The sequence below is a fragment of the Copadichromis virginalis genome, linkage group LG20, assembly GCF_057382275.1.
Source record: "Copadichromis virginalis isolate Kocher_CV1m ecotype Utaka linkage group LG20, C_Virginalis_male_GT1.1, whole genome shotgun sequence".
Taxonomy (NCBI): Eukaryota; Metazoa; Chordata; class Actinopteri; order Cichliformes; family Cichlidae; genus Copadichromis; species Copadichromis virginalis.
In genome coordinates this window covers 19087216-19111869 of record NC_140637.1, presented here as the reverse complement: position 1 = coordinate 19111869, position 24654 = coordinate 19087216, and the positions used below count along the sequence as shown (strand labels likewise).

General features: G+C 37.7%; 3 protein-coding genes and 1 long non-coding RNA gene across 8 annotated transcripts; 1 reads left to right on the top strand and 3 right to left on the bottom strand.

The window, feature by feature from the left end:
* Window positions 1–5091: 5091 nt before the first annotated feature.
* LOC146684653 (uncharacterized) lies at window positions 5092–8762 on the bottom strand. Its single transcript, XR_014917267.1, has 5 exons — window positions 8481–8762; window positions 8001–8064; window positions 7472–7624; window positions 7021–7110; window positions 5092–6438 (listed from the first exon to the last, which is right to left on the bottom strand). It is a non-coding gene; the product is annotated as an uncharacterized LOC146684653 (long non-coding RNA).
* Window positions 8763–10418: 1656 nt separating this feature from the next.
* LOC146684652 (uncharacterized) lies at window positions 10419–12933 on the top strand. 3 transcript variants are annotated; one of them, XM_085443084.1, is made up of 9 exons: window positions 10419–10479; window positions 10620–10736; window positions 10853–10989; window positions 11095–11113; window positions 11332–11431; window positions 11549–11808; window positions 11899–12085; window positions 12258–12385; window positions 12472–12933. In XM_085443084.1, the coding sequence occupies exons 1-9, from the start codon at window positions 10471–10473 to the stop codon at window positions 12787–12789; spliced, it is 1275 nt and encodes a 424-aa protein (XP_085299210.1). In that variant the 5' UTR covers window positions 10419–10470; the 3' UTR covers window positions 12790–12933. The 3 variants fall into 3 exon arrangements, with proteins under 3 accessions (XP_085299210.1, XP_085299209.1, XP_085299208.1); XM_085443083.1 differs by having other exon boundaries at window positions 11095–11188; XM_085443082.1 differs by lacking the exons at window positions 10419–10479; window positions 10620–10736 and having other exon boundaries at window positions 11095–11188; window positions 12258–12340.
* A 1073-nt stretch (window positions 12934–14006) lies between these two features.
* On the bottom strand, window positions 14007–19981 carry LOC146684650 (uncharacterized). 3 transcript variants are annotated; one of them, XM_085443087.1, is made up of 8 exons: window positions 19800–19981; window positions 19001–19060; window positions 18128–18260; window positions 16671–16888; window positions 15922–16569; window positions 15483–15792; window positions 15204–15372; window positions 14007–14683 (listed from the first exon to the last, which is right to left on the bottom strand). In XM_085443087.1, exons 5-8 carry the CDS (start codon window positions 16051–16053, stop codon window positions 14557–14559), a joined length of 738 nt encoding a protein of 245 aa, XP_085299213.1. In that variant the 5' UTR covers window positions 16054–16569; window positions 16671–16888; window positions 18128–18260; window positions 19001–19060; window positions 19800–19981; the 3' UTR covers window positions 14007–14556. The 3 variants fall into 3 exon arrangements, with proteins under 3 accessions (XP_085299213.1, XP_085299212.1, XP_085299211.1); XM_085443086.1 differs by having other exon boundaries at window positions 15483–16569; window positions 19001–19087; XM_085443085.1 differs by having other exon boundaries at window positions 15483–16569.
* LOC146684651 (uncharacterized) lies at window positions 16449–19802 on the bottom strand. The gene is made up of 3 exons (XM_085444651.1): window positions 19001–19802; window positions 18261–18457; window positions 16449–16569 (listed from the first exon to the last, which is right to left on the bottom strand). Exons 1-3 carry the CDS (start codon window positions 19667–19669, stop codon window positions 16449–16451), a joined length of 987 nt encoding a protein of 328 aa, XP_085300777.1. The 5' UTR covers window positions 19670–19802.
* Window positions 19982–24654: the final 4673 nt, after the last annotated feature.

The following is a 24654-nucleotide window of genomic DNA, read 5'->3' as shown; positions in this document are numbered from 1 at the left end:
ATAGAATGAATTAACTAAAGAACTAGTTTGATATTTACCACCCATGGCAGTGTGGATGGTATTTTTTTTTCACCTTGTAAGTGTGTGTGTGTGTGTGTGTGTGTGTGTGTGTGTGTAGGTGTGTGTGTATGTAGTCATGGTAAGTGACAATTGTGAATTTGACTTCTTTGGCTGGTGTTCATGTGTGTGTCTGTCTATAGATCTCCAAAGATTGATTCTGTTCATCTGGACGTAGCGTTTTCAGTGGGAGAAACGTTTCGTCACTCATCCAAGTGACTTCTTCTGTCTCAGCTGACTGTGGTTTTCCCAGCCTTATAAACAGTACATTTGCATAATGACTGAAACCAACCCACTGATGGGACGATGGGCTGGGAGGTCAGTTCCTTCATCATGATTATACAAATTCTCATGACAACTGATCATTGATACTGTTAAGATTGGGGAAACTTGCAGTCAGCTGAGACTGAAGAAGTCACTTGGATGAGAGACGAAACGTTTCGCCCACTGAAAACGCTACGTCCAGATGAACAGAATCAACCTTTGGAGATTTACTTACCTGGATGATTGAGAATGCATCAAGGCGTCTGTCTATAGACTGACACAAGATGGTGTTTAGTTTGAGATTTAGATGATTGCATTCTTGCCAGTGTCATGTTTGGCGTATCTCAACCAATTCTGCCAAGACGACTGGTGAAATAAGATGAGTGGTCAAATATCCAGCCAGAATTATGCCAGAAGCTTGTTGATGGCTACCAAAAGCATCTGAGGTGCAACTTAACCAAATCTTGATGAGTATGTATGGATATATTTGAACCTGTGTGTATACTTGTGACCCTATATGGATTAGAGAAAAATCCAAAATAACACTTGTTCACCCAAAGTTATTAAATGTATGTTGCACAATAATTGGAAAAAGAACAGTTACGAAAAACATTATAAAAGCCCCAAATTGATGAGTGTACGTAAACTTTCTTTCACAGTTGTACAACCAGTGATTACCTCTTTGGTTGTAGAAGAAAACAGGAAGCCAAAATATTGCAGACTTCGTCCAAAAAAAATCTTTTGAAGCCTTCTATAATTTGGGACTGTCTGAGCTCCTGCACTGATATATCATTGAAAGGCAAAGTATTTAAATGGACTGAGTGCAATGGGTCAAATAAAAGAGTTTGGTTGTAGTGTCCAATCTGTCAGACTGGGTATAAGAAATTTCGGGAAATGTCAGAGAGTGCCATCATTGTCTTTACAGCAGCAGTGTTAATAGCAGTGTGACAAAGCATACTATACAACAAACATATTGTCGTTACAGCGTTGGCCTTTTGCAGGTCTTGAAAACCCCCTAAAGAGGAGAAGAAACCGAAGCCAGTAATAACCAGGGAAAACAGGGCAAACAGAAACTGAGCATAGCATTCGTTCTGGCAGGCTACAGAGACAAGCTAAACCAGCAATCCCTGCAGATTTCAAGGCAGTCCACATCAGCTGATGTCTCAGCTGATTCCCTTTTGTGCATCCTTTTGGCATGCTATTTAATCTACTTTACCCTGCATACACTTACAACCCACCTCCAACTCAGCTCCTCCATCTCATGCTATTCATGCTCACTTAATTAGCATCACGTTAGTTGTCATTGATGCCTGCTCTGAACTGTGAGGGGGTCTGCTGCTTCTCAGCCTCCCTTTACACTGTAAAAGAAAATCCTAAAAAAATAGTAATATTCCGGCAGCTGGGGCGCCAAAATAATACCAGAAAATACCAGAAAATAACTTTCTCATAAAAATACGGTTATTTTCAGAAATGACAATACAGTTTGTTGCCCTAATTTTACATGGGATTTTACCCCTTTCAAGTGCTTAAATTAGGAACATTTTAATGTGATTAAACGATGAAATTACCTATAAACAATTCAATGAATGCGGCATGAATAATAATACTTGTACAGAAATATACAGTTAACAGTTGGTTTAAATAATAATGGATTGCATTTATATAGCGCTTTTTGGGGCCCTCCACTATTCTTTCACTCTCACATTCACACACTGGTGGAGGCAAGCTACAGTTGTAGCCACAGCTGCCCTGGGGCAGACTGACAGCAGGTGGTAGGGGAAGTGTCTTGCCCAAGGACACAACGACTGAGCGTGTTCGAGCAGGGCTCGGACCGGCAACCTTCTGATTACAAGACGAACTGTCAACTCTTGAGCCACGATCGCCCTAAATAATATTAATTGATGTAAAAAAAAGTTTATAAGAATCATTTTATATATTTTTCCATAGTATTACATTTGAATTTAACAGTTCAATCTTTCAAATAACGGACAAATATCTGTGAAATTATGATACATTTGTGAATGTATTTTAACAATCTAAATATGCATATGTACAGACAAATATATTTAAAAAACAAGAAAATTATGTTTTATTACATTTACAGTGATTTTATGTTATTTTACATTTGAAATGTAAAATCACAGTCTATTTATGTAAATTTAATGATATTCTAGAAAAACAGTACAAAACTGTAAAATACACAGTAAAATACTTTTATATTACTTTTTTTTTTTTTTTTTTTACAGTGTATAGGCTTTTCATATTTGAACATGGAAAGGACAGAACAGAGCCATGATAGTATAATAAGCCTATTTTTTAAACTAAAGTGGTCCTATTAGAGATGCAGATGTTGAAAGTGCACTATAAATAAATTCATTCATTTATCCATTCATTTAATTTTAGCATGGGTGTTATGCTTGTTTTCCATTGTCCATCCTTTGTCATGTTTTATTTGTTTATTTTGTAAGCGCAGTCAGATTAAAGGTTTTTGGTCATATATTTTTAAATGAAAATAAATAAATAAATTAGCCATGTCCAGTTTTTAGTCACCAAAATTCTAAATTAGGCATTGTACTACTCTGTTTTTGAAGACCAGAATAAATGTGACACCTGATAAAAAAAGAAAAACAAAGTTTTACAAATATATTTCAGATTGCCTTAATGTAAAATCCAAGTTATTATATTTCAATTACTGAAGTACACAGTGCTTTTTCTCACCAGCAGGTGGCAGAATAAACTGTCAAGCAGTTAAAATGACAAGGAAATTAAGGGGCATCTGCTTATTCATGAAGTGCTCCCAGCTTTTAAGCCTGAAGAAATATCATGATGTTTTTTTTTGTTATTCTAAAACACTAATGCCACTGCAGACTGGATAGTCTTTCTTTTTCTTTTAGTCATATTCTCATGCATTAAAACCTTTTTCACAAACTCTTTCAGTGTTCATATGGGCATCTGACTATTGTTTCAAGGCAAACCTGGCAAACTGCAAAGCTGATCCTTCGAGTGCTGTTTACTGCCAGCTTTACATATCAATCATGGCCATGTACACCTGAAATCAGTCACGGTGAGACTATATTACTGGGAAGGCTGAACTGCTTTCTGCACATAAATTATTACTGAATTTTGTTTATACTGCATAAAAGTGTAATAATAACAGAAAATGTCAGTAGTTCATGCTGAAGCAATAAACAATATAAAAACCTTTGTGGTAGCAGGAAGCACAGAAACTGACAAACACACGCGCCAGTAGTAATAAAAGTCTGCATCAAAGAAAACAGGGGTTACCATGCTATTAAGCAATGCTCGACGCTGTGAAGTGCACCTACAGTTACATTTACATCTGTGGAAAACTGTGGTGTTGCCAGGCATTACAATGGGCCAGACAGATCTATGGCCTGATGCCCAGAACTCTGCTACTCAGAGTCCCAAGGCTCAAACTGCAACTCCCAGTCTAGCTGCTAATGTAACCTCTCCATCCCCTCTTCCCACAGTACACATGACTGAAGGTGTGTGAGGGTGAGTGAGAGGCGAAGGTACAGAAAAACTGCAACACAATCAGTCGCTGTTCTAACGTTTCATAGCCGTGGCATCTCATTAATTGACTGTTGATGTTTTGGTTATGTAACGAGCCGCACATTCCTGATCCATCTGTGACTACAGTAAGGTGCAGTCACAGATGGATACTTTCATCTGCTGGTAGCACAACGTTGCCCAACCACCATGTGTGTTTACAGTGTGAGTAATTGGATTTAAGGTTTTTGCTGTCTTAAATGTGTAATTTTCACCCTTCTCTGCTTTGACAATATGTGTAAAAACATGTCTAAAGATAATAAAGACGATCACTGATTAAATAAACTGGGACAACTAACAATGATGAGCAGTGACAATTTATGTGAAACGGTACGTTTTGACTCATGAGGTTATGCGACCTGTTTCAGGTTTTCATCTGTCAGGCTCTCTCTCTCTCCTAGAACCATGAAATGCTATGAATTTTTTCAAGAAGCTTAAAATGCTCTGTTTGTTGTGCTATGCTGAGTTGCAGCTCTCTCTGTGCTTTCATTAGAAGACTTGCTGGCCTCTCCTTTAGCCTGCACTGAATCACAACTCTGGCAGGGCACAGATAGTTGCAAATGTGAGCAGGAATACCAAATATCACATACCAGCACCCGTCATCTGCTAAGTAAGGGTTTCATTCAACTGCAAGCAACACCGGACCCAGTAATTACCAGTCTTATTCTAAAGGTATGCAATTCATTATGATTTACTTCGTATTTGGCTTTTAAGCCCAGGTGTGATTCTACTTTTGCTCAGACTGAATCACTCTCTGAATCCCAAAGTCTGTCACTGGGGTGCAAAAGCAGAGCTAATCAAATCCTGGTGCCCACCCAATTGAGATGGATCACAGTTAGGGGAGAACAGAATAATTCATGGACCCCCCCAAGCTCAAGTGACTGGCCAAGGTGAAAATCAGTAGACTTTTATTGCAACCATGATTATTTATTAATGCCGCCTTGCACAGTAAATTTCCCAGTGTTAAATCAGCAGTGTTAAAGTGTATTTACTCTAATAGAGTCATTACACTGAAAAAAATATGTTGTTGGATTTACTTAATTCAATGGTGGACATTTGTTGCACACAGATGTTTTGCTTTGGCAGCAACTTAAACAATTGAGTTAAATTAACACAATTTATTCATGTTCAATAAACCTGTGCAATTTGTGTTGATAAAATGTGACTTAAACATGTTTTGATGAAGTAATTTGAGCTCTTGAAATATTTTAATCCTTCACAATTTTCTCACTTTATCCCAACACCATTCAATAACTTTTACCCAATACTACTTGGTCACTTAAATACTACATGTTATCTTCAAATTACATTTTGCTATTATATTCTAGTATCAAATACACAATTTTCAAATGGAGGCCTTATAACAGATTATATTGTCCTCTTCCAAGATGGTTGCTGGCATCCACCAGTAACCTTTCAAAACAAAATGTCTAATTTCACTGCATTGACAGTAGGTAAAGAATTAAACTGACATTACTCCACTACTGAATCTATATAAACCAACAGTTAAATAATGTCAGTTCTTCCGTGTTCTCTGGAATCAATCACAGCAAAGAAATTAGACTCTTTCTTTTGAAAAATGTTGGGAAAGAACAAATCAAAACATTCTATTTAAGGCCTCTGACGTCAAGATTCAGTTAAACAACAATTATAACTAAACAATTTGAGGTAATGTTAGTTTCCATTAACATTAAATTAGGTTACTGAATTGGCAAACACCTTCCTATTAACATTACCCATTTTACCCCAATAACTAAAGAAATTAGCACTTGCAGGTCAAAACCTTTATTCAAGAGATGCAAAAATAACATTGATACAGTGACTGTCAAAAATTACAGCACTAATCATACTGTGACATCTTGGTTCAAAACAGCACACTTAGAAATATTCAACGTTCCTTACTTCAACTGAATGAAACTGAAAATACCATTTCACACGGCCCATATGGGATATTTAGACTGCATAACTGTTCATGCTACATCTCTTCACTAGTAAAAGAAAGAAAAAATACAAAGAGAAATTTAAAAATGCTGCCAAACAGAGAACTTGTACAGAGTAAAAGGAAAAACAAACAACAACAACAACAAAAAAACGGCTCGTCCTCATGGCAGTTGCAGTGTATATAAAAATGAACCCTGCGATCTGTTCCTGGAATTGAGCTTCAAAAATGCAGCAGAACAAGTGTGAGATTTAAATGTCTTCTCACCTAGAGCTGGTCACCTCACATGCATAACAGTGAGCTTTCATTGCAGGAGCAGTTTTGTCTTAGTTGTGAACTTTTCTTGAGCGCTGAGTTGCTTCCAACTCCATTACCACCCTTTGAATCACCTCAAAAGTGTAGCAGAGTTGTGATGGGTAACTCATATTGAAGGAATAAAAAAGGTCCAAACAGCATGGCTACTGCAAAGGTCACGTTATCCAGATCTTGAAGAACTACTATACCCTCGATGATGATGCCAACATCAGAAAAGTCATTGCCTGGTGCATCCTCTGGAGGCAGATGTTCATTGTGGTTTTCTCAATCTGTGCAGTGGCCTCAGTCAAGTCCTGGTTAAACACAAAACATTTTTTTAAGATTCCCTTTTAAACTCATCTCTTTTGAATCTACCAGTTCTAATGTTAGAGTAATTTAAACCAATGCAAGCAACATAGTAAATAGCTATAGCCAAAGAGTGGCCTGCCATGCTGCCATTCATGGTCTAACAGAGTTTCTAAGAGAGGGTGAAAAACATAATTTTACATTCGTTTTTGTTAGAAAGACACCGGCCCATCAGAAATCCAGGTTTTGTCACTCAGAAGATGTTAGAATTTAGACTTTCAGCCCCACAATTTGGTTAGCTGTTGGTCTTTTTTTTTTTTTTTCAAACAAAAGCTAATGTAAATATTGGTGGGATTTTCCTTTGTTCACTAGAATGACAAATTTAAAGTTTTTTCACACTGATGTGACCCCTAATACAGGGGTGGGGATGGGGCCTCAAGGGCCGGCGGCCGAGTTCACTACCAGGCCTCATGTGAACTTCAAATTATTAAAGAGGACTACTGGTCCTAACCAGTCCAATGAGGATCAAGTGGATAACTAAATGCATTTTTAAATGTTGCAAAGCCACAATCTACTCATAAAACACTCACCATGAACTCCTGCACCAAGATGTTGCAATTGTCTTTCACACAGATGCGGAGCACTTTGATGAGGGACTCCCTTCGAGCATTAATGTCATCCTAAAGTATTATAACAAAGAAAACAGAGATTTGTGAACTTTTCAGTAGCACAGAAGAAAATGATCCCAGACAAAAACTTAAACCAGTCAACATGCAACACCAGCATCTACAAAGCAATATCAAAAGTTCCTGTTTGACATCAACTTTATGGATATATAGTTTCCAGAACATTTATTTTTTTAAAAAGATCAATTTTTCTCAGTGGGCCAGTAAATGCATGACGAAAATTATGGCATCCTTTCGGTGGAATCAGTACTCACAGGTAATAGTTGACTGTTTCAATGGATGCAGCATAAAAATCTTTTACTGACCTAATGCAATACATATACACTTTGTAGTTAAAGAATTTTAAAGTTCTTACTGTCATTATGGCAGCTACATCCTTTAGCTTTGTGCCCTGTTCCCCCGATCACTTTGCAAACACTTTCAGCAGACTGTCAGAGAGAAACTCAGCTCCGTCAGAAACCTTGACTGTAAAGGCATGGTTGGGATGCACTGGAATGCTGCATTTCATCTGAAATGACATAAAATTATTTTGAAATAACAGCAGGCACTGTGCTTGGTTAATAATCAGTAATGTTTTGTTGAATAAAAACTGTGCTTCCAGATCTTATGGGATTAAAAAAATCCAAAGATGTTTATTTCTGATTTGCAACCCAAGAACCCACAAGTTACAACCTCATTTCAGTTCAAGTGTGCATTAATGCGAGTCCAGTAATCACCTTTCTGACAATACATACAGGTATAAGTTAAACCTATGGCAGATTTTGGATTTCTCAGTTGTATTAATAGGGTGGTCTATTTGAGTATGCATGCACCTAATAATTATAAAAAACCTATTATAATTAAGTTACAGAAACCTTAAGCGAAAATAGAATATACTTTCTTACCATAACACCTTGAACCCACAATCCATCAGCTGACTCCTGGTGAAATGCAGAATAGATGTGGTCTCTCAATGTGCAGCAAAAAAAAAACAAAAACAAAAGGACAGCAGGTGAGGGCAGGAGGGGTAGGGATGTAAGCTAGCATAATACCGCTGATGATATTAGCTAAAGCTGTTCAATGTCCAAAATCTCACTAACACCACGGTGCAGTAAATACACAATGTAACTGAAGAGTCAGTTGACAAATCTATTCACACAGAAAACCAAATTATGTTATGAGTGCCTCGCAATTAGGTTTAATGTGATATTACGGCTCTTGTGCCAAAGACAAATTCAAATGAAAAAGCGCCAATTCTTTGACAACAGATAAAACAGCAAATAAGCTAACGGCTCTTTTTTAGCATGTTACATGGCGGCACTTTAGACGTTTAACTACATTTGGCTGAAATATGGTAAATATTAATTCAAAAAATCAAGACATACCAAAAAACGTAGAGTTGGCTGCTCGACTTGACTGAGATGGATGCATTTTTTAAACCACGATCCAAAGCCCGCGAGATGAAATCACGCGTGGTTTCACGAGATTTAACGTTGCTATCTTATTGACTTACTTCACCTGAACATGATATGAACAATTTAATACACCCTTTCTGCATATCATGTCGTTTTTACACTATATAGTTACATTTATCTTTAAAACATGAGGCAATTGTGTTAAATACATGCAAGATGCTTACATAAATCCAAGAGATGGCCAGTCCCTTTTTTTCAGTGTATAACAACAGCTGGAGCAAAACGCCCCCCAGTGTGGGTGATGATTCCTGGAGTTAAAAGAGACAGTGTCAACGTTACTCTAGAAAGCTCCTCCCACCACAGACTGGTTTTCAAACCAAGAGGATTTTTCACGACGCCATTTTCTTCACATCAGTTGCAGGGTAAGTTGTTCATATTTACTTATTAAACCAACAATTCGACATTTTAAGCACAGGTAGCACGTTAAAATAAGGTTACATTCCTTTTGTCCATGTTTATTATATATTTCATTCTGTACCAGAAGCAAATGTGACACTATCTGTATGCTAATGTAAGGTTGTTAATTAGCTAAAAAAGTTGACTGATATCAGTGTTGGACTGTAAGGCTTGTTATCAAATTTTATTTCAGTGTGTAGTGGTGATTGTGTTGTGTTCTAGCATGTTCGAAATTCCATTAAATGAAACCCTCCATGTGTTGGGATCTATATATTAACATTAGCTAGCTAACTAGCATTTTGGCTAACCTCAGTGCGCGGGCAATTCGCTAGTTAGCGTTAAATTTTAAATTACCTAACTCAAGCATTAACTAATTAAAATTGTACACTAAATGTTACATCTTTCTTTTTTTCTTTTTTTGATACCTAGGTACCAGATATAGAGGTCGTTTTTAGTAAGGTTATTGTCTTATTTTAACTCGGCTGTCTTCAGCGATTTTACAGTTACAGGATTACAACCAGCAGGTGTTATAAGCTTGATAAAATATCCAAAATGTCCAGGATTCAGTTTTTAATGCATTTTTTTAGTAGTTTGAATTTAAGATGACAGCGTTTGTATTTATTGTGAGTTGATGGTATTGACAAAAGTTACCCTGCTGCTTTTTCCATTTTGGTTACCAGACTGTTCAGTATGTTAAACTAAAGATGAACAAAATACTGGCTCCCTAGTGCTAAGTTAGGTCAGACAAATGGTAAAAAGTAGTAGTTATTATTTTAGTTTTGTATTGAGGATTATATCTTGACACCTTGTTACACTGACATAAAAGTAACATACAGTGTAAGAAATCACATTGCAAGGCTGTTTATGGGACTGTTTTAATATTCACATTTTCTGTTTACTGTAGTTCAATGAAGAGCACTGACTATAAGAAATTACTGTCTACAGGAAGCATGCTGCTTAAAGCAAAACTCGGAGGTGTGCAGAAATTTGTTAGAGTATCTGAGCCAAGCCTTAAGGAGTTTTTGATTGCCGGTAAGAAACCAACATTGTATTAAAAAGGTGTACAAGAGGCTTTAAGTTCTTTTTGTTATTTAGTCTCTTCAAACGGCATTTTATGATTAATTGAAAATGATCTGTGTTTTGGAAGCATCTTAGTTATGAATGTATATTTAGTGGGGGGAAAAACTGCATAATGTGAGTGTCACTCCTTTTAATCTACCACTTATCAAGCATGTTAGAGGCGCTTAATAATTTAGGCTTTGTTTATCTGACTCATTTTTGAAAGAGTATCTTGAAATGATCTTCATTTTAAGCTACAAAACATTAAATGTCATGTCTTTTTGTTTACACAAACTTGTGTGCTTGTCTCCAGCATTTGCAAAGTTTGGTGCGCCAGCCGTAACAGAAGGAGTGAAAGTTTTTGATAGTTCAGGGACTGAGTTGGATGAGGATGTTTTTGAGGATATAGTAACAGATCCCTCAACCAGGGTACTAACCATCAAATATGAAACAGGTTTGTTTGAGTGATTTGTGTTTCATTGGATGTCTTTTTTTTTTTTTTGGTGTCATTGTTACATTGTTTAATCAAAGAGTGTATAAAATGAGTCTATGGAGGGACCATGTAAACTGATTTGTTTTGCTCCTATTTTTAAGGTCTGGAAACATCTGTTGCAGAAGTGTCTCCTGAGCAGTTCCAGTTATCATCGCCACATTCATCAGATTCACAGCCCTTTGAGGAAACGTCAGAAGCTGGATGCAGAAGCTAAGCAAGTAAGAGTTAACAGATTTCCACATTCTTCTAATAGTGTCTTTTTTGTTTGTAGTTTAAGTGTTCTGAACTGTAGTGGTTATATCAACATGTAGAATGTTTTTATTGTGTTTTCCAGTTGGTGGAATCCATTCTCACAAGCAAACCTGGTGGAGAACGTATAATAAATGAGTACAATCGGACCAAGTCCCTGGTGGATGAAACCAGAAGAAAAATGGTCAACATACTGGTAGCTGACATGACAGAAAAAAATGGGTAATTTATTTCTGGCCCTGTGATTTTTACTATCATTTTCAAATTATTTTAAATCTCTATTAATTCCAGCGAAGCTGACTAGTTCTTTTCCTTTTGATCTTGCAGTACATCACCACCACGGCAGGTAAAAGAAATGTATGCCAGAGGAATTGTAACCTTTTTCCCTTACCTCAGTGACCCGTACTCAAAAAATGGCTATGTAAGTAGCTAACAGCAATAACTGATACAACTAAAATCAAAATTTTAAATCCTGCCAAAATGTATGTCCTTATCAACTGTTCATGGTCACATAACTTACTGATAAATTAATAAACAAAATGTCTGTATATGTCACTCTCCAAGGAACATTATTATGATGGCGAGAGTGGCACTGGGTACTTGGCCTGGAGGATTAAAACCATACAGAGATGCACTGCTAAAGAGAGGCGATTAACATCTGGAGGTAACACTTATAATTCAGTGGAAACGTATAATACAGTTCCAAATTGTGGTTCTGTATTAATAATGGTTATCAAATGTTATTATTAGTTTTGATAAAGTTGTATTTCATATTGTCTAGCACCAGGAGATGGATCATCGGGTGAAGACCAGTGTGGTGGACCAACTGTCAGACGAGAGTTGCAGTTTGTTACAGAGAACGTGCTGAGTGAGGATGAGTGCAAGGAAGCAATCTCTCTGATGAAACATTTAGCTGATGAAGACACAGTCAAGAAGAAGATGAAGTTGACATTTGTTTATCGACACAACATGGTCCTTGACCCCCTGCTGTCAAGCAACATACTGTCTGTGTTTCCACGTTTCAAAGATATCAAAGGCTTGGTGAATATTTTTCATTACGTTGACAATGTAAACACATTTTATTTTTTGCAGATAGCAGATATAATTCTCTGTTCTCTATCCCTGTTACAGATCGAACAGGATTTTGTACTGATGTTTGGTGAGGATGTATCAGGCAGGTTGCTGGAGAGGTGGCCAACAACATTCAAAAGAAAGATTATCCAACAAGGCAGAAAGCTTCCTTCTACCAGTGACCTGGAAGAACTCTTGCTGGCAGCTGACTCTCCTGAGGATGCCACTGAAGTTAATGCTGACATTGGTGAGCTGTTATTTCTTTAATTAGAACATTCACAGGATATATAATGTTTGTCACAGAACAGCTGTCCTTTTGTATTTTGGGTCTACTCAAACATTTTGTCAATGCAGATGCATTGAAATTTGTTATTGATGAGGATGATTCAACTTTATTATAAAACAATTTTTTTTTTCAGGCTGGGACAGTGACCTCTCAGCGATTCTATTGCTATTACATTTGATTCCACCATCTGGTCAGGGTCGGAAGAGACCAGGAAAGGTGTCAGCTTCTCAAGCAGAAAGGCATCTTGTGGTCTTCAAGAAGGTTTGTTTCTTTTCTATTTTTATGGTATGAATTACCAGTTTAAGAAACACTTGATTCTTATTGCCTGTCTGTATTTGTCTTTTCAGACTGGAACAAATATCCAAGAGCACCTTGATGCCATCACTACCAGCACTCAACCCTACCTCCTGGCTGTTGGGGTGAAAAAGCATGACATCCACCAGTTCTTCATTATTCTTGACAAGAATGCCATACCATGCAAGTCTACCTCTTCACTTGGTGCTTTTGATGAATTGTTTAAAGCACATTTTGTGTTTGGCACATCTTACAACACCATGCTTCACAACATGTACACATTCATCCAAACCACTGTGTACAATATAGATGTTGGCAAAATCAAAGAAAGTCCCAGAGTTGCTGAAATAAGGACAAGGTTGCTTCGTTAGGGCTTGAAGGTTAATTCTCCATCATGAAGTGTTTTGTCTGTCAGGCTGAGTTTACTGGTTCAAACATGCTTGTTAGGCATTTACGGTTAGTCCATGGTTACTTACCCGGAAGAAATCTTCGCCTTAAATGTGCCCAGCGTGACTGTGGCTGTGTGTTTGGCACTTTTTCAGGTTTTAGAAAACATTTAAATACCAAACACCTTAACTATTTCGACCAACAGGCTGACACTGATGTTAATTTACAGCCTGATGTGGCAATTAAAGAAGTTATCACTACAGGGCAGGTGGTGTCAACTAATGTAGAAGAAACACCCACAACATCTGAAATGTTGAAAAGTTCAAATAAGAGCACTTTGGATATGTGTGCCTCTACTGTTGCACAGCTCAGGTCAGCTGGATTAAGCCAATCTACTGTGAATAGTTTTGTCTCCTCAATGGAGGAAGTGTTTTTTGAGATTCATACTCAGGCTAAAGATGCAGCTTTACAGAGCTTACCTTCACAGGACACTTCAAGTAAAAAGAAATTAGAGCAGTCATTCAAAAACTTTGAAAACCCATTCACACTGTTAAATTCAGAAGCTAAACGAAATAGGCACTTTAAACAAAAATGGGCAACTGTTGAACCTGTTGAAATGGTGCTTGGCACAAGATTTGACAGTAGAAGAAACAAGATCACAGGGACTTTTGATCAAGTCATTGTAACCGATAGGTTTGCATATGTTCCTATTTTGGAAACACTGAAAACTACACTGTAAAAAAAAACATGCTGTTTTTACAGGAAAACCCTGGCAGCTGGGGTTACCAGGGACTTCCTGTAAAAACGCTTTACAGATGCAACTTGTAAATTGATTTACAGTGAATGAATCTCAGATTAAAACTGTTAAATCTACAGGAAAAAGAAGTTAATTTCACACATAGATGTAAAAGATACAGGAAATAGTGTATTTATATATCACAAGTAATAAATGCTTTTTGTGGATCCATAAACTGCAAAATTAACAGGGAAATATCGTACAAAGAACTAATTTAAAATGGTAGAACTACAGTGAAACTGTGCATATTAAATGGAGCTGCTCTGTAAATTATACATAAAATCTATGCTGAATATTATATGTTTTAATGTAAAATTTTAACCATAACCCAGCAAATTTCTTACTGCTACGCCTACACCCAAACATGCAAAAATACATCTTGAGAAAACACAAGAGAGGAAAATATCACTTTTGGGAAATTTATTTTGCAGCCACATTAGCAAAATGACAGCAAATGGATCCATTTTTCCAACTAACACAATATGCAAGGCACACAGCAACTACACAATTCAATCAAAATATAGGCTATAAAAGCTGTGGAACATTCCTGCAAAGCAAGAACCATGTTCATGAAACAAGCATTTGTTAGACCCTCCACCAGAAAAAGTTAACTAACCTGTTAAGACTTTAAAACAAAAAACACATATTGTGTCAAAAATGATCATAATCACCGTGCAACGCAACACGCACCCTGCTGTCACCACAACCATGGCCCTGGTCAGAAAACATCAGCAAAACCACGTGGTGAAACAAACCTACACATGTGGTCTAGAAACACTGCAGTAGCAGCATGTTGTTTTTTTCTTTTCTTATGTAAATAAAGAACATTCCTACAAAGAAAGAACATCTTCATGAATTGGCTTCATGCATTCGACCAGTAAAAGGTTCCAGTACACATTGTGGAACAAAATTAACAAAGTAAAACTAACAGTCCACAGAGAGTCAAGATTTAGGCTTAGCGCCACTCGTGGTCGGCGAGATCCTGAATCAGGGTGAGGACTCGAGGGTTCACACTGAGACGACGCTTTGAGTTTTTGTTCTCTACTTTGGTTCCTTTTTCTGGGTTTATGGAGAAGAAACACCTGTAGAATAACAATCATATAAAAGTTTATTAAGCATTTTTATAATTGATCAGTTAAAATACATGTACAAAGTAAGTAAAAATTAAGTATATACATATATATATACACACAGTCATGGCCATGACCACGTTCAAGACAAAGTATAACCAAAATGCTGTGGGGAAGTGAACAATGCATGGTCAAAAGTATTGGCACCCTTCACGAGTGTCTTCTGCAGTGATATGTCACACTTTAGCATTGTTAAAATCCAAAGCAAAGGTTATAGGTAGTCAGACGTCAGTTGACGCTTGGTCTAGCCCTGAGTCTCGGCCAGGCTTGGACCCGGATTCAGACTGTTAATGTATTTAAAAAAAACAAACAAACAAAAAAAAACAACAACAAAAAACAGAAAAAAAACAACTGAAACCGGCTCCAAAGCCGACCGAGACTCAGAGCCAGACCTGGACTCGAACCACATCAAAGCCAGACTCCAGATCCCAGAGTCTCAGTTATGAGAAATAACAAAGCCATATTTGTTCACCTCTGAAGAAACTCTAAAGTGGAAGCCAGCTCAGATGGATAATGGATGTTGAAATTGTAGTAGCTCCCGAACATGAGGCACAGTGCAGAAATGAAGGAGGATATGTTTGTGCTGACGAGGTTCCGATCAACACTCAGCATGTATCTTCTTGAGGAATAGCAGGACTGTCCTGTGAACAAATTATTTAACAGGTTATATCAATAAACACGGCAGTCACATGACATTCTATAAAAAGTGCACTTAAAAAAAAAAAGAGAGAGAGCTATGAAACAGACTTACCACACACGATAATAGTGGGTGTCAGAGGCACTTGCTCCAGTTGTACCTCATCTGCCAGACATGTATCTTCAACACAGAGAAGCATGGACTCCTCCTTCTCTTCAAAGTAGCTGAGCAGAAGCAGGACCATCTCTTTCACATCATCTGAGCAGCCACTCTGCGGTCCCCGCATCCTCTGAAGCCTTGCATAAGTCTGAAGGAACACCTTGCTTTTGCTGACAGCAACTGTGGTCAAGTAGTCCAGTAGCCTTTTCCCCTTCAAATCCAAATTACGTGTGAATGTCTCTTTGAGGTCAATCCCAGTAAGTTCCTTGAAGTGGACAGACATGCCAAGTTCATCAAACCAAAACGGCCACTCCTCCCTAAGGCATTTGATACTTTTCCCCTGATTGACATGCAGACGTTGTGTGTAGTAAGTGGACTTCATTAGACTTTTTACCTCTTCTGGATTGGTGTCAGCTTGCTGGAACATCACCTTGAGTTTTTCCATCTTTTGCTGTTGGCTCTCTGGAGTTTCTTCAAGAGGCAGAAATTCTACATTCCATTTAATGCACCCGTATGTATCCTGCATGGCTGCTCTTTCTTCTAAAGGGATCTCGTCTGTGTGGTCTGAGTCAGTCTGAGTCAGTCTGATGTTTTCTTTTTCTTATTTTGGGTGTTGAAGTGCGCCTTACATTTTCAATTCTGTTCTGCAACTGTTTGACAAGTGAAAGGTAGCCTGCGCCAACAATCTCACCCTCTATTAAATCTTGCAGAGAATTGGGATATTTTGCCACCATTTTTCTTGCAACGTCAATTGAATGTTTTCTACCTACATGAGGGCATTTTTCTATCATCTCAGTCACAACAATCCGGACCATTTGCCTCCTCAGTTTTGGGCGAGGCCTTTTCCCCCTCTCAAGAAAATGCATCACTTCTGCAGGAAGTTTACTCCATGGAATTTCAAAGTTGTCATCCCATTGTGTGTCACATCCTGGGCTGCTGGAAGAGGTCGACGATAGACTTTGGGGTGAAAGTGAGAGCAATGACAGCGACTGGGTTGATGAGGCTTCCACAGATGATAGCGAGCTGTTCTCTGGAGTTTGGTCTTTAAATTACAAAACAAATACAATTATGATTCACACTGTATGTCTGTTCATGACCATCTCTGCTTTTGAGTTTGAATAGTTGTTTGTTGTTTTTACTTACATTTCTGTTTCCAAGCAGAAAGAAGCTTTCTTGCTTGTACAGGTCTTAATGCTGTCATCAAATCTGCCTCCGTTACGAAGCGTAGATCATCACTTGTCTCAACTCCAATGGACTGCAAGTGCTCCTCCAGGATGTTTTTGTTCACAGCTTGAAGTTCTGGTAGGACTTCCGTGATGGCGACATCTAGGAAGGTTCGCTCTGAGTCACTCATACTTGCACTGAAGAAGAAATGCCACATCCAAACAAAATAGAAAATCACATACAGTTCATACACTTGATGGAGCAGGGTGTGGATTACGTGACACTTATATTAATGTTAAACTATTTACAGTGAGAAGTGAGCTATTAGTTGGACATTATTTTGCCACAATACTATGCTTTAGTGGAATGACTCTGTATTCTTGAAGAATGTATGATACCAAAGGATAGAAATCAGGCAGGTCATTAATGTTGATACACTGTAACCCAAGACTGTCCTTTGTCACAGAATACAGATGGTATTCTGAGAGGAAGATGCCTTTGTGGATATCCATTAGAACATACACAGATGTGTCATTTTGAATCAAGATGAGTAGAAGTTCACCAAACTCCATACACTCGTCATTTCTGTACACAAGAAACTGTCCCTTTTTATATGCAGTGCCCTTGTACTGAATGTCTGTGGTAACTGTGGTATTGCTTTCTGAAAAAGCTAACTCCCTGACCGCATGCTGAATAGTGTCACTGTAGAGGTTGGGATAAAACGCACAGCTCTCCTTGACTTGCAGCAGTTCACGGCATTCTTGCCCTGCTAAAAGATAAGCCTGATACATCTGATGACGTGTTGACAAAGTTTGACAAATATTTTTGAAGCTTTTCAAGTGTCTGGCACATCTTTTGAAGTAACTGTGTTTACATTCAAACCTAAGCGTCCATAACCTCATCAATGGACCAAATTTCAACAACAGTGCTGAATAATGGCGCAAATAGTGGTGCTTGGGTTTTAGTTTAATTCCAGGAAATAACATCTCTCTCATCTCCAAATATTCTTGGATCAAAATGTCAGCGAATGCTATCTGGGACAAGGAAATGCTCTGAGCACAAATAAGATCCACAATGTCTTTCAACTGGAGAGCTAACTGCCATACTTCATCCTCATGGTTTTGTACTTTGTCACCAATCAAAACTGGCAGCAATCTCAAAAGGTTCCAGTTTTGAACGGCTTGCCCTGATAATTTGGATCCGTCAGGTTTGACAGTACATGGCTTTGTAAGTGCTTCGGATCCTTTATATTTAAACTGTTTAATGTGTCTGTTTAAAAGGGAGTATGTGAACCATTTTTTATTTTTTATAATGTTCTTCAGGTACAGTGCTAGATCATATGACACAACTCCTTCAAAGAGGTCATGACCTAGACAAGGTGGGAGACCAGGCTGGGATACGTGAAAAGACTGAAGGGTATTGAAGATGGAGTTTACCTTTATTCCTCTGACGTCTTGGATAGTTTCAGACTGGAGATCAGCAACAGCCGCGTCATATGTCTCTGGAGTGCGTGGAGGACCACAGGCATTCGGATCAGCATAAAACTCACTTCGTGTTACTTCACAGTACCTGCAAAAATATTGAGAGCAGCTGAAGTTTTCTGTAAACCCTCCTATGCAATGAGAACCCAAGTTGTCCCCAGCAATACAGTAAAGACCCCCTTTTACAGTTTCTCCATCTACATCTATTCCATCTGTCTCCAAAGATTTCAGATCTGCCAACAACTCTGAGAAAACTTTGGCTATTCCAAAACGCTTGAAGTCATTCTCAACACACAACAAGACTAAAAACATGTTATCTGTATTTGAACGCAAATGAATGGGTAAATTTGCTAATGACAGATAGACTGCAAGAAGTTTGTGCGTCTTTTTAGCAGAACCCAGGGGATTCACTACCTCAAATGAATCTTGGTACAAAATCAGTTTGAGGCTTTCAGGGTTTTCATTAAAGAACTGGTGACATTTGAAAATTTTGCCATCATATAAATCCTTAAAAATTTCTACATCAGGACCCCCAAACTGTTGTGACTGTGTATTCCTCCATAACTGTGACTCTAAAAAGCTCTTCAGGGTTTCTCCAACTGGTATGTAGTAAGCACATTTTTCTGTCATGTTTTCATCCATTCCCAATGGCACTTTCTTGGGTTCTGTGTATTTAAACATTTTTTTGAATGTTTGATTTCTGGTGTGTGTTGTTCCTAGTTGTCCCTGATGGCAAGCAGAGAACAAATCTGACTCTTTAATGCAGTCACAGATTTTAGTGACTGCTTCATCTGATAGGTTCATTTCATTTTTTAGTAAACAACTTACCTTATTAATTGTGTAGGCTTGACCCAATTCGTGCACATTCTGCATTTCCTCAGCAATACTCTGTATAGTAGAGGCAGGAATTAGCAGCTGTCCTTGCAGTTTAAGGTAAAAGAGACACATGTTTCTGAGATAAGAATGACTATCCTTCTCTGGCATATCCCTGGCTGAACTAGCAGATGCCATGGTTTCATGTGTGTTTTCTGAATATTCTGTACTGTCATTTGGGGGCTGAGGACGAGATTCCTTGTACATGTCATCAATACCATCTGGAGAACAAGCTTTATGCTTCCTACACATGTGAGAAGTAAATGATGACTTTTTTGTAAACATATGCTTACAACCACTTACTGGACATGACACAGACCTGCCCTCTGCAATATGATCGTTTAAGTGAGACACTAGCTCTTTCACTGTTTGAAAATGGCGGGCACATAATGAAACCGCACATTTTAAATCTGCAACAAGAGCTTTAGGAGTAGCTTGAAGTGCAGGTGCATTGTGCACACGATAAAAATGCCCCTTGAAAGCAGAGTACGTGGTGAATGTTTGGCTGCAATTGGCGCCAACACATTTAAAAATACAACAAGGCTCATTCTTATGCACTCTGCAATGTAGTACATAGCCTCTTAATGTGACCAATACCTTTTTACAAAAGACGCAGATGATCATTTTTAGTATTTCAAAAGTTTGCCTGTGCTTTTCAGCTGAACTAGCATGCTAGCGCTAGGTTATGAGCATTGGTCTAAATATCAACTGGTGCTTTTATCTCGAAAAAACGTCGCCAAGATATTGAACTTACCGTGCAGACTTTCTGACGAACAAACACAGATCCTCAAAAAACACTTGAAATCGTATGTTTGTAATTTGTCCTAACAACGTAGTTGCTGAAAGTTCGACGTTTTCTTCTCTAGTGCTGGCTCGTTAGCTAAGTTCGTGAACTAGGCGCTCTTCTCCTCCCGCCCTCACGTCATTATCCAATCAGAGACGAGCTTCAGATGCACATTCAAAATTAGGCGCGCTCAGTGCAACGTGAGTGGCCTGAAGTAGCTTACAGCTCTGTGGAGATGAGGAACCATAGAGATCCTATGGGAGGCACTGTAAGTTTGTTTAGCCTGTAATAATGAGACATTGCTGACCTAACCCAAAAAAGTATTCTAGTCTAAGTATCACATTGCAATTAAAAGAAACATAAAGAATACAAGCATTATGACAGAAGCATTACTTAGTCGTTAAATAATAATTTCTTATTGGTTACCCTACAATAGGCTGCAAATAGCCCGAATGATTTAAGAAAAAAACATGATGTAAACAATTTTAATTGTATATTTTTATATAGCCTATAAATGGAGAGGCAACCTCTCAGGTTCACAATGACATCTTCTGTGAAAACATTTATATTAGTCCTATCCATGACTTTGCATCATTTCATGAATCATGTTAAAAGTAGGCCCAGTACATCCATGCAGTTGTAAAGTGACTTATAGGTCATGTGTTTTTAAGAAAAACTGACTAAAACTGTGATTTTTACAGTATTTGCATGTCAAATTAACATGATTGTTTGGTTATGAGTATTACGGTGTTTCACTGTTTTTATTCACAGTATTTGTAGTTTTAACCAATAAATTTGATTATAATCACACATTCATGTTGTAAATATAACAGGAACATTCTGTTTAAAGGTTTACAATAATTCACTGTGATCGAAACAGGAAAGTTGTGTTTTGAGGTTTACTATACATTTCTGTAGGGGTTTTACATGGTTTTTATGTCAATTTCACTGCCCTTTTTTACAGTGTATCTTTCAAAACCACCATGTTGTCGACATGTTCAAGTCGAGGAATGTGTCCAGAGAAGGTGTGTATGCAGACTTAATCGATGCTGCCTATGTTAAAAGATGTCCCCTATTTTCTGCAGAAAAAGATGCCTTACAAATTCAACTGTTTTATGATGACTTTGAAACTGCAAATCCCCTGGGCTCTAAAAAGGGTGTACATAAATTAGGTGCAATATACTTTACACTAAGGAATTTTCCTCCAATCTTTAATTCGTTGTTGGTCAATATTCATTTGTGTGCTCTTTTTCATGCACAAGACTCAAAGCGTTATGGCTTTAATTCAATCCTTGAGCCACTTGTCAATGATCTGAAAGTTCTTGAGACAGAGGGACTGAAACTTCCCATGTTTAAACACTTGGTTCATGGCACTGTAATCCAGGTCACTGGGGACAATCTTGGCTTGCATAGTCTGTTTGGGTTCGTGGAGTCATTTGCAGCTCGATATTGTTGTCGTTTTTGTCTGCTTGAGAAGGATTGTTTTCAAAGTGTGTTCTGTGAAGATGATTCTGGTGTTGCACTAAGAACTCTTGATATGCATAAGCAGCACTGTGAAAGTGTACAAAGAGATCCTACGCTACCTCATGTATGTGGTGTGAAACGCACTTGTCTCTTGAATTCACTTAAATATTTCAACACAGCCAACAATTTTTCTGTAGATATCATGCATGACATTTTGGAGGGAGTTGCTCAGTTAGAGGTGAAACTTGTGCTGCAGTACATTCAGGAGAACTTCCTAAGTGCTGAACAACTTGCTGGTAGAATACATGCCTTTGACTATGGCTTCAATCAGCAGCGAAATCGCCCACCAAGGGTAAAGTTGTTTGATGGCAGTAATGATTTAGGACTAAATGCAATTCAATCTTGGTGCTTATTGCGTAATGTACCTTTGATGTTTGGCGATTTGGTACAGGTGGGTGATAGCTACTGGCATCTTCTACTTCTGCTTCTACAAATTGTCAATATTGTGTTTTCACCAGTGCTGTCAGAAGGTATGACCATCTACCTCAAACATTTAATTATTGATCATCATCAGCTCTTTAAGCAGTTATTTCCTACACTCAGTCTCCTACCAAAGCATCACTTCATGATACATTACCCTCGCAGTATACGAAATATTGGCCCAATTCTGCACATGTGGTGCATGCGTTACGAAGCCAAACATAACTTCTTTAAGAAGCAATTAAAAAGCTTTAAAAACATTACAATGACATTGGCCAAGAAACACCAAAGTTGTATGGCCATGTATTGGGAGTCTTTTAGCCTTGAAAGATTAGCTTTAGGACCAGGAAAGATGGTGACACTTGGAGAGCTGAAAGAAGGTCCAGAAATTGCTTTAAAATTTGGAGCTGCGTTGTCTACCAGTGTTTTTTCAGCTAAGTGGATAAAACATCATGGTACAGAGTACCGCCCTGACTTTATCATCTGTACAGAGGTAGTGTCTGAGATTCCAGTGTTTTATAAGATCAAAAGTATTGTTGTGAAAGATGACATTGCATTGCTCTGTGGAAAACTGATGGAAACCCTGTGTTTTGATGACCATTATCATGCATTTAAGGTCAGAATGCACCCCAATATGGTGCTGAAGGTGTTGAACATAAAAGAGCTGTGTTACTTCAAACCATTTGATCTTCAAATGAAGTATGGCACTTCTGATTCCTCCCTGTATGTGGTTCCATATTGTCATTTTATGCCGAACTAAATTCATTGTTTTAAAGTGTTTTATGACTGTTTTTGTGTGTGTAGTGTTTTATGTACACTACATGAGATGTTTTAATATTTTGAGCCTGACATCAAAATAAAGCCGTTAAACGTATTATCTAGTTGTGGTTTTTGCTTACTTGTTTTATATTTTAAAGCATTATTAGAAACCAGGTTTTCATGCTGGAAGAGGAAGAGTTTTAGTAACACTACTTGGTGTAAAATTAATTTAAAATTTTACTCTATGAGAGCTAATTTTTCACAAGAAAAAGTGTATGAATAACACAGTATAGAGTAACATCAACTCTCATCAGAGTTATTTGAACCCCCAGTGTTAACTTGAAATAACTCAATTCAGTGTTAGAAATCAGTGGAATTTTACTCAAATAGAGTTAATTTATCACTATGTTAGAGTAAATAATATGACACTACTAGTAGTGTTAGGTTCATTTAACACTCTGCAGTGTTACTCAGTGTTAAATTTTTACTCTATTTAGAGTTAATTTTACTCTAAAATTTTAACACTATAGAAAGAGTTGATTTAACACCAATTCCGAATGGGACCAAATAGACTCGGGACCAGTGTTAAATTTAACTCTTTAAGTGTTATTTTAACACTCCGAATTTTACTGTGTGGCCTTCATCAATTCAATAATTAAGACTATGCAGCACTATAGTTAGTTTTACATTTTACACTTCAAAATTTATAAAACTTCTGCGAACACTGTTATGCCTTCCAGACTTAATGTGTCATTGTGTTAGACACTATTTTTCAAAGTGAGAATGCGCTTATTTGGGAAAGAAAATGTATTTAGTCTATAACTGTTGTAGTCAAGAGGTGAGAAAGATCTATAGCTGGAGCTCAAATGTAAAAGCTTACATAAAGAAAAGAATCCCTGTGCATTTCTTCCAACCAGTATTTTATAACTGTCTTATAACTCTGGGTTCTCTGTGTTCCTCTCAGAGTCTAAAGACATGCAAGTTAGGTTAGCTGTTGATTCTAAACTGACTGTAGGTGTGAATGTGAGCGTGAATGGTTGCCTGTCTCTCTGTGTTAGGTCTGTGATACAGCAGTGACCTATGCAGGGTGTACGCTTCCTCTCGCCCTATGACAGCAGAGACTGGCTCAAGGCCCCTCGTGACCCTAAATTGGTGGTAAAAAAAGTGGTAAAAGTGGTAAAAAAAAAAAAAAAGGATGGATGGAGGGTGAAGCATCCATATAACCACCAATAATGACTTTAGGTAAGTTTGATGCCATTCTCTAATAAACCACACCTAAGAAGGAGCTTATAGCGTGCAGTTGATGGGCCCTTTCATAGACTAATTATTTGATTCAGTCAGTAATAAAAAAAACAACAAAATAAAAATAAAACGTTGGATTTCCAGGCTGTGCAGAATCTTCCACTAGTCTGCTGCTTTTTTTGTTCAGCTTGCTCTTCAAAATATTATGAAGAACTCTCAAATGCTTCTTGAACAGGGCTGCATGACATCTGAACTAAAATCCATTTATAGATTTTCTAACTTCAATGGTTACGACTGCTTTCTTGGTTTTAGTGTCCTTAACAGCCTGCTCATTTATCGAGATGCTTAGGCCAAGGACGAATGAAAGTCAAAAGCTTCATTGTTCTTAAATTATTAAAATTGTAAAAACAAAACAAAAACAAAACACATTTACTTGATGATCTATTTTGGTCAATAAAAGATTTACTAAGTGCAAAAATCCTGACAGGTGCTTTGATTGTTTCTGCTCAGATCCTCTCATGCAAAGAGTTTGTATAGGTGTACGAATGCTGCTAATCATTATTTTTGAAAGAAAAAAAAGTTAAGGAGGAGGAGGAGGAGGAGGAGATTCTCCATCAATTATTCAGTTGTTTGGTAAAATATTAGAAGGTTGTGATCAATGCTGGTTGTATTTTTACAGACCCTCAGGCAATGTCTTCCCATTATTCACTTCCCAAAACTAATAGAGCAACACTTGAAAACTCGCAATGATATAAAAAATAATAAAGCAGATTAAAGTCTTCAGATGTGAAAAGGTTTACTTAAAGCCCAAATTCATTGTCTACCTTTGACAACAGCTGTTTGACACTTCATGTGAAGATGACACTTTGTAAAAGGTGAA

Bases quoted from the DNA above. Each gene is read 5' to 3' on its own strand.
- LOC146684650 (XM_085443086.1), bottom strand. From the start codon at position 16,053: ATGCAGGATACATACGGGTGCATTAAATGGAATGTAGAATTTCTGCCT. The intron at 15,373-15,482 runs GTAAGTCTGTTT...ATTTGTTCACAG, and splicing joins ACCCACTATTATCGTGTGTG to GACAGTCCTGCTATTCCTCA. The intron at 14,684-15,203 runs GTGAACAAATAT...GTTATTCTACAG, and splicing joins ACTTTAGAGTTTCTTCAGAG to GTGTTTCTTCTCCATAAACC.
- LOC146684652 (XM_085443083.1), top strand. The intron at 10,737-10,852 runs GTAAGAGTTAAC...TGTGTTTTCCAG, and splicing joins TGGATGCAGAAGCTAAGCAA to TTGGTGGAATCCATTCTCAC. The intron at 12,086-12,257 runs GTGAGCTGTTAT...TTTTTTTTTCAG, and splicing joins TGAAGTTAATGCTGACATTG to GCTGGGACAGTGACCTCTCA.
- LOC146684651 (XM_085444651.1), bottom strand. From the start codon at position 19,669: ATGATCATCTGCGTCTTTTGTAAAAAGGTATTGGTCACATTAAGAGGC. The intron at 18,458-19,000 runs GTAAGTTGTTTA...TTGTGTGTTGAG, and splicing joins AAGCCTACACAATTAATAAG to AATGACTTCAAGCGTTTTGG. The intron at 16,570-18,260 runs GTACTGTGAAGT...TGTAATTTAAAG, and splicing joins TGCTCTCAATATTTTTGCAG to ACCAAACTCCAGAGAACAGC.